General features: G+C 43.4%; 1 protein-coding gene across 15 annotated transcripts in view; it reads left to right on the top strand.

The window, feature by feature from the left end:
• Positions 1-9128, top strand: part of CEP112 (centrosomal protein 112) — a 415833-nt gene that overhangs the window by 241227 nt on the left and 165478 nt on the right. For all 15 annotated transcript variants that reach the window (XM_055090371.1, XM_055090379.1, XM_028498151.2 and 12 more), the window contains one exon: positions 1452-1682. In XM_055090371.1, the coding sequence (XP_054946346.1) occupies positions 1452-1682 (231 nt within the window). The remainder of the gene's footprint in view (positions 1-1451; positions 1683-9128) is intronic.

Here is a 9128-nt window from a genome sequence, read left to right as displayed (position 1 = left end):
TGGCTGCTTCCCACTAGCTATCTGTTCTACATTTGGTAGTGTATATATGTCCATGCCACTCTCTCACTTCATCCCAGCTTACCCTTCCCCCTCCCCGTAGCACACAGCTTTAAATAATCAATAGCTCAAGTAGAGACAAAAATCAGTAAGCTACAGAAGATTTCAACAACATAATAAACAAGTTTGAGCTAATGGATTTGTGTGGAACACGGCACCCAACAACTTCTGAATGTATACAATATATATTTCATAGCAATCTTTCATGAAGCTTTAAAAATTGTACAACTGGCCATCAAGCAATCTCAAAAATTTTCAAAGAAGTAACGTAGTATAGAGTACATTCTCTGGCCACAATGCACTTAGATGTGAATAACAAAAAGACAGTCATTAAGCTTCACATCCTAAATTGGTGGTTGTCCCCCTAAAATTTCATATCCACCCAGAAGCTGGGAGTGTGACCTTATTTGGAAATAGGGTCTTTGCAGATGGAATCAAGTCAAATGAGGTCAAGCTCGATTAGGAGGAGCCCTAAATCCAAGGTGACCATTGTCCCTATAAGAAGAGGGAAATTTGGACCCAGAGATACAGACACACAAGCACAGCCACGAGGCGATGGGGGCAGAGGCGGGAGCGATGCATCGAGAAGGCAAGGATGGCGAGCAGCCACCGAAAGCTGGGAGAGCCTCTGCCTCAGAGCCTCCAGAAGGAGCCAGCCCTGCCAGCACCTTGCTTTCAGGCTTGTAGCCTCTAGAACTCTGAGAGAATAAACGTTGTCTTAAGCCACCCAGCTTTTTGTACTTTGTTGGGACAGCTCTAGGAAACTAGCATACCCCATAGGTTTGGGAATTAAGAAACATACCTCTAAGTAGATCATAAGTCAAAGAAGAAAATAAAAATGGAAGTTCAAAATGTTTTGAATTAAATGGTAATGAAAATGTCGTGTATCTAAACCTAAGAGATTAAACTTAAGCAATAGTAGAGGGGTATTTATAGTCCTAAGTTTATAAATCAGGAAAGAAGAAAGGATAAAAATAAATGAGTTAAATATCCAAGATAAGAAGTTAGAAGAATAAAAAACCCAAGAATGTAGAATGAGGGACATAACAAACATAAGAGCAGAAATCAATGAAATAAAAACAAAAAATACAGTAGCAAGTACTAGACGAATCTTAGAAACATAATGTTGCCTATTTGAAGAAGCAAGGTGCAGAAGAATACATGTAATATTCCATTTACATAGGTATTTGAAACAAATCAAGCTAAATGTGATGTATATGGTAAACGATTTTAGGTAGGATCTCTGAGCTAGAAGGGGTGGCATGGGATTGGAGAAGGAGGGAAGCAGGAGGAAGGAAGCAGTGAACTTTCTTTGTTTGGTAGCCTCTTGCAGTTCTCCTTTTACGGCTCTCCTAGTCATATCTTCTGACCATTTTCCCATTTTTAAAAACAAGGTTATTGCTGACATGGAAGCACAAGTCCACAAGTTGAGAGAAGAGCTGATCAGCGTGAACTCCCAGCGGAAACAGCAGCTGGTGGAGCTCGGCCTTCTTCGTGAAGAGGAGAAGCAAAGGACTGCTCGGGACCATGAGGCTGCTGTCAACAAACTGAAGGCTGAGTCAGAAAAGATGAAAATAGAGCTGAAAAAGACTCATGCCGCTGAGACAGAGATGACGCTGGAAAAGGTAAGATGCCCACCTGGATGTTTTATAGACAGTCGAGACCCGTGTTTGAAATCCTCTGATGCCACTGTGATATTTAATCCTGAAGAGGTGGTGGACTTAGAATTACTCTCCAGTTTATAAACCATTCAAATGAGCAATCTAAGTGTCTTGCTGTATGTCTCAGGGAGTTTCCTGACTTTTCCCTTGACTTTTGTGGAAGGGATTGTATGGAATATCCCTTCCATAGTCATTAAATATACACTGTGAGAAAAGTTTTATAATATTATCAAATATTATACTGATTAGGAGTATTTGGGCTGCAACCTTGAGTTTTCCTAAGGTAAGACTAGGTTTCAGATCTTTCTTATGTTGTCTAATGGTCATTTCTAGATTTTACAGTTTTTTATGTGTCCCATAGATGATGACATATTTTCCCAGATTGATATTTCAAATAAAGAACTTTCTTTAGAATTACACATTTTTGAAATATATGTCAATATAATGTTTACACATTTTGAGTTGACTCCTATTCCAGAGACAGCCTCAAATATTTGTTCTTTTGGTGTTCTGGAAAAGTGTAAATATTTTAATCAGGTAGTAGAAGTGAATTGCTATTAATCGTCGCAACTGTCAACTGCCCCTTGAGTTCTTTAAGACCAACCGCTATCCTGGGATCAAGGCGCTTGGAAAGGGTAATTTAAGAATCTTCTAATTTTATTTTTTTCCTACCTCTTCTTGATCTTTAAATGTGAAGCCTTCATAGAGCATACCATGCCATTCTAGGTGCTGCTCCACTGATTTTACCTGGATCGTGGCCCTAAGGTGCTTACTTTGCGTCAGTACCGTCATTTACCTGAGGGTCAGATTTCAGCAGGCTGGGCCCATGGCAGCCTGGCTCTGAACCCAGAGATAAACCGGAAGAGGGCTCTGAAGGGAGGCTGGTGTGGCTGGGAAAGATGATGGGAGGGGAGGACGAGGGGCTGAGGTCGGGGACAAGGCCTCTGGGGATGGACCGGGCCCCGTAGGGCTGTGGAGGCCACTGCAGGGGCTTGGCTTTGACCCCCACAAGTAGAGGAAGCCTGGCGGGTTTGGAGCAGAGGACTGATGTGCCCCGACGCGTTTGCGCAGGCTCTCGGACCACGCCCGCCTGCCGAGGGTGAAGGTGGAAGTGGGGAGACTAGTTCAAAAGCTATTGCGGTGATTTAGACCAGAGTTGAGAGATGCTGGGCTTGACCAGTAGCACTGAAGGTGGTACACGGGCCCGGCTGGCTTACGGTCTGATGGTCTGCAGGCAGAGCTGACGGGGTCTGCTTTGGGTTCAGACGTGGGAGTGGGGTTCGGGGGGAGGCGGAGGGAGAGAGAACGTGTGAGTGAGTCGCCCAGCGTGATTCCAAGGCGACTTGCTGGAGCCACGAGGCGAGCGGAGTTACGCGCCCTTTGCTGGGAGACGGCAAGAGCTGGGCAGGCCACAGGGACACGCCCTGGCTGAGGGGCCTTCATACCCCCAGTGAGGATGCTAGTGGTCATTCCATCAGAGCAGTGCAGAATCATGCTGTTTGATGCTCAAGTATACAAGGTGTCAGGAACTGGGGACTGTCCTGATACCGAGTAGTTTTAGCCCCCTGACAAGCGCACAGGAGAGACCGATGGGGAAGCTGCTGGGAACTGACACACACCGCACCTCAGCTCTGCTCACTGCCACCAAAACTTCAAAGTATCTCCAAGTAAATGTGCTTAAATGGCACGGATACCAATGCACCTCGATTTTTTAAAACACTGGACATAGTAAAGCCAGACATAAAACACACAGTTTAGGCCTTCATTTTCTTGAATCACGTGTTCACATTTTAAAGGTTTCTTTTTAATAGGAGATGAATTTTTCAGGTATAGGTTTGTATGTGTTACTAACGAATTGACAGGTTACAGATAATAAAAGAAATTAGTATTAGAAGCCACCGGTAATTTCTTTGGCAAGTATTTCTTGAATATTTTCTATATCTCAAAGGCATTATTATCCCAGGCACTTTGGGGCTACACAGAAAAAGGGAAAAAAAGGCACTGTCCTTAAGGAGATTATAAAACAGTAGTGGCTGCAGGACACACACACGTACACAGATAGCTGTAATGCAAGGTAGAGTGTGAACTGGGGGGAAATGATTTTCTATTAAGGAAATCAGGGGAAATTACCTGGAAGAGATGGATGTCACTTGAACCGGACACGGGTGATGTGTAGGATTTTGCTAGTAGGTTCTAAGCCACAGGAATAACAACAGCAAGAGTCAAAACCCCGTCTACGTGGTATAGCGGTTAACAAGGGGGGGGGGGGGTGACGAGCCTGAAGATGGCTGGGGGTCGCCGAAGGCCTCCAAAGCTGTGGTGAGTATTAGGCTTCGTGGGGTGACAGTGAGGACCTGCTGAAGGTTTTTAAGCCTGAAGTGTCAAGATTCAAGTGGTTATTAGGAGAATCTTTTCCAAGACGCCACGGAGTAGAGGTAGTTGGCAGGCCTGGATTAATCCAGGTGACAGGTCCCCGAGGGCACCTCAGAGGTACGGGAATGTGATGGGGGCCTAGTGGTGAGCACAGGCCAGAGGAGGTGTGTTTGAGAGTCAGCCCAGCCGGGCACCGATCAGACTTGTGAGGTGTAAACCCCGCCCTGGGTGAATGGGGGGTGTCACGGTTTCTGGTCTGGGGAAGAGGTTGAAGTCGGTTATGGACGTCAGTTGCATTTGAACCCAGCCGTGACGTTCCCTTGCGATCGAAGGGACGTTTGTAGATAATCCCGGGAAGAGCAGGACCAGAGGAGTAGCTCCAGAATGGGGCCTGCGCAGGGAGAGCACAGACAGAAAACCAGCAGCTGGGGAGGGCTTCGTCGGCGAAGTCGGAGCGACCGTCCCAGAAGGGTCGTTGAGGTGAGAGGGATGGAGAGAAGGCATTTTCATGGGAAGGAAGGAAGAGAGCGTTTGGAAAGGAGGCTTGCCGAGAATGTGACCAAAAGCCTGGAAGGATGAGGGTGAAAGAAGGGCCCCAGGATTTGAAAGTGAGACTCGTTGATGACCTTGGACGGAGCGCCGCAGGTGCCGGCGCGGACGGAGCACGGCTGCAGGGGTCAGGCGGGGAGGAGTGAGGGGCTGCAGGTGAGGGAGAGCCTGACGTCCCAGGGAGGTGCCATCCGGAGAGCGGCAGGAGTCAAGGAGGGCGCTGAGGTGGGACACACCTGGAAATGCGTGGAAGCGGAAGGGGAAGACGAGGGTCGCGCGGGCCTCCGACGCTTGTGACGCGGGCCGTGCGGGGCGAGCGCGGCGGCAGGCAGCGGCCTGCTCTGGGACCCGCCTGGGATGCTCGCGCGCACGTTTTCTTACAGTCGCCCTCCCGCTCATCCCCCGCTCTCCTCGCAGCCCCACCTCTAGCTGACGGCCTGTCCCCCTCCCCGCTCAGCGCCTCCCCAGGTCTTCACAGCTCGTCTCACTCTCTGAACACATCTTCATTTGTTTACTTGTTTATTTTCAACGCCCACCCCCCCTTAGACCACAACCTCATTAGCAGGACCTTGTCCGTCTCGCTCTTTTCCGTACTGCCAGCGTCTAGAAAACGTGGCCCACGGTAGGTGCTCACCTGCGCGTGTTAAGGCGGGAGCGGCAGGAGCCGTGACTCTCTAGGGGGAGGAAGGAGGGAGAGAACCGGGAAGGGTACAAAGGAGTCTGAGACGAGACTCGAGAAGAGCTTCTGTCTGATGTCATCTGGATCCTTAGTAAGGCGTCACCGCAGTCTGTGCGGGGGAGGAATTTGAAGACGAGTGGGAGCCCCAGGCTGCGGGCTGGGCAGACGGCTCGATGCAGCTGAGGGAAGGGATGGAGGGAGTGTGCGCGGGTAGCACTGGGGCTCTGCGGGGAGAGAGCGGAGCATGGCGGGGTGAGTCTGGAAGAATGGCATGCCCTGAACTGACCTGCGAGCACAAGTAATGCAGGAAGATAGGAGCGGGGTTTAGGTGGAGTGATTTTACCTGACGTGCATAATGAATTAGAATGCAGGCGCTTGGTGGCATCAGGAGGGTCTGGGGGACAGGAGGAGAGCATTAAGTTGCCATGTTAGTGCCATGAGTTCCAGAGTCCGTACGATAAGATACAAGGGCTCTGCTCTTGATGCGAAGAGTAATTTGCACTTCCCACTGATGAATAGTTTTCCTTAACTAGTCGAAGGAGTTCCCCACACAGTGAAGAACAGAGATGTGAGTCCCCTGAAACAGTCCTTGTGAAAAGATACTCGCTTCCAAAGCTTCAGGATCGTGCATGGCGCCTCGTACAGAGTAGGCATTCATAGACATTAAGTGGATAAAAGAATGATGATGAGCTTAGAAATTCAGTTCTACAGTTTCTGCTACTGTGAATGGTAATATGAATAAATTAAAAATTGCTATTGATTCATCCAAATTTGGTTTCAACCCATTATATGTACTTTGGGTAGGACAAGAGACACCTTTATGTTCAAATATTCATTTTTTATTGTTGTAATTCCCTTCATATTAGTAAGTTAAATGCAAAGCATAACATTTTTTAAAGATAGTTTTAAAAATTAATAGATTTTTGAGTTCTCACTATAAAAATTTGAATTAGCTCTAATGAATTGATAGATAATTCTCTTGCTAGCCTGTTGTGTCATCGTGCACGTTACTTGAATTCTTCTCACTATGTCTTATAAGAGGTTTAATGTTTTATCATTTTTAAATAAATCTGAAAGTTAAAATATTTGCTAGTGTTTTAAAATCCAGTGAGAATTGAGGGATTCAGAAATTGATTTTCTCTCATTAAGTATAAAGTTGAGGTTCAAAGAGGAGAGAATAACCCCAGAATAATAAATAATCTAAATGTACCCTTCCCTGTGGGTCTGGGTTGTTTCAGTAGCGCTTACAATGTTAAGGTTATAAAAGAATTCCTAAGTCCAGATCCTCCCTGAGTTTCTGTCAGCAGCGATTTAGACCCCAGTGATATCTTCAATGGCTCTGAGTTAAGAAAAACATGAAATACCTCCACAAGGTCAAAATACTTGAAATAGAGACTCCAAGAGAATAAATGATTGACATTTGCAAAGTGAAAGCTGCTTTTCCAGCCTTTTAACATCTTTTCAAACCAAATTGAAACAAAGTCCATAAAATCTGAACCTTTGAAAAATTAAAGAACATTATTACTAAATGATGGTAGTGGGTAACTCTCAGATGTTTGATTAAAACTTTGGTATTTAAAATTTACCATTCTTTCAGAAATCTATTCAGCTATTTAAAAAATAGCCTTTCTTGAAATAGAAGATATTTTAGAAAATATGGGAAATAGAGAGGTGTAAAATTCCTTGTTACTATCACCACCCAGAGATAACCAATAGTAGTAATTTAATATGTGTATGAAATAGCTGTATTAACTTAGCTGACTGAGATCATACTAAATAAACAGCTATGCCTTCTGCTTTTTTAAGAGCTATGCTAATAATATTCCAATGTCATTTGGAATTCTTTGAAAATGTAGTTTTCATTTTTTCATAATACTGTGTTTTATGGATGTAGCATGATTTATTGTGAAATCCCTTTATTTTTAAACATTTAGCTTTAAACATGTTTATGTAAATGGATGCAAAAATTAACATCTTCATGCATCAAATTTTGTCACCATTTCCATTTTTTTCCCCCTTAGTTTAAGATCCCAGTAGAATTACAGGGTCAAATTGCTTTTCAAAACGGTTGTACTAATTTGTATTTTCCCCAACAGAATATCTGTTTTATCTAGACAGTCCTTAGTATTAAACCTCTTCTTTGATTTGGGGAGGGGGGTGGTGAAAAACATTAATTGTTTCTAATTTGCATTTTTAAGAGTGAGACTGAACATATATAATAGATTTGTTATTCGTGTTTCATTTTCTGAGAAGTGCTTGTTCACCTCCTTTGTCGGTTTCTCTTCTGTTAATGTCCTGGTGTTATCCTCATCACCTTATATAAACTTGTCTATGTTTAGTATGATGAAGCTCTTTGTGGCAGGTACTTTTGGTATTTGCCTTTTAATTTTGTCATTTAATTTTATGATACACAAAATTCTTATTTGTATTTAGTGTAATCTATCAATTCCTTTGTGAAGTCTCCAGTATAAGTAGTTGTTTTAAGCTTCACGATTTGATATTTTAAAATATATGAACACATCAAGCATTTTCCACACTGTACTAAGTAAAATGCGCTTATGAAATTGACATAGTACTTACCCGCTTGGGCTCCTGGTCTGTAATTTTAATGGTATCTGAAGGATTATACTGGAATTCTGCCAGCCTGAAGTCATTAAAAGGCTTTGAGCAACAATTCAGCATCTTTTTCAAATTTAAGAAAAGCTCCATATGGTACAATTATTCAAAGCTAAGGTCATAGAAACTACTTAAACCTTTGAAATTTATAATTAAAGGATTAATATTAACTTATGAAGACGTCGCTTTGGCTTAAAATGGATTTCTAATCTCAATTCTGTTCCTTTTACTTTGATCTTTTCCCTGAGTTTTTCCTTTGCTAAAAATATGAAGTTTGTATCCTTAAATTTTTAGATACGATTCTCAAACAGTTCAGATTTATAAAAATTGATTGACAAACAACATCCCATTTGATTTTTACAGTATTCCACAAATGTTGATGAACTTCAAGTCGGTGTTTTCTTCTGGGCTGTTAAGCCACAGCTTGGTATAATAGACTCTAATGATACCCCTAAAAGCAACAATAAATTAACCTGGAAAAGAAAAAACTTGCACAAATGGAAACTTGGAAAACTTTGGGTGTGTTCGTAATTTGAGTATGATGGATTGGTGTTCATTTATATTAAAGTTTAGAATTTTAAAGTATCTTCAGATGGCCTCAATCGTGAACCTTCTTTGAATGGTGAAAGGGGCTATGTCTTATACAAAGGCTAAGACTTTTTTGTCATTTTGACAATATATACAAATCAGTCCAAACCAAATATTTTAGTTCAATCAGTTAATGTATCTCTGTGTAACACGAGGAACTGTGTGTTCCTTTGAGACTCAGTTTCACATCAATTTCCAGCTTTCTCCCACTTCTTCTGATTCTGATGCGAGGCACCTGTTTCACAGTGAGTCCACTAAATACTGGAATCGTATCTGGGGTGTCTGCTTATTCAGCAGAAGTAGCAGAGGATCTGTCATCATTCATGCTTGAATAGTTACGTTGCCAAGGTTTTACCGCCCTCTCCTGCGTGGGCTGCAGAGTCGCGCGCGGATGAGGTGGAGAAGCGCTGCTGCCTGATGCACAGCTCCCCACCGTTTCCCTGAGAACCTCTTTCTTTTTTTTTTTTTAAACATCTTTATTGGAGTATAATTGCTTTACAGTGGTGTGTTAGTTTCTGCTTTACAACAAAGTGAATCAGTTATACATATACATATGTTCCCATATCTCTTCCCTCTTGCGTCTCGCCCCCTCCCACCCTCCCTAT

The sequence above is a fragment of the Physeter macrocephalus genome, chromosome 14 (assembly GCF_002837175.3).
Source record: "Physeter macrocephalus isolate SW-GA chromosome 14, ASM283717v5, whole genome shotgun sequence".
Classification (NCBI taxonomy): domain Eukaryota; kingdom Metazoa; phylum Chordata; class Mammalia; order Artiodactyla; family Physeteridae; genus Physeter; species Physeter macrocephalus.
Note: the sequence above shows the minus strand (reverse complement) of the source record. Positions and strands in the feature narration are given on the sequence as shown.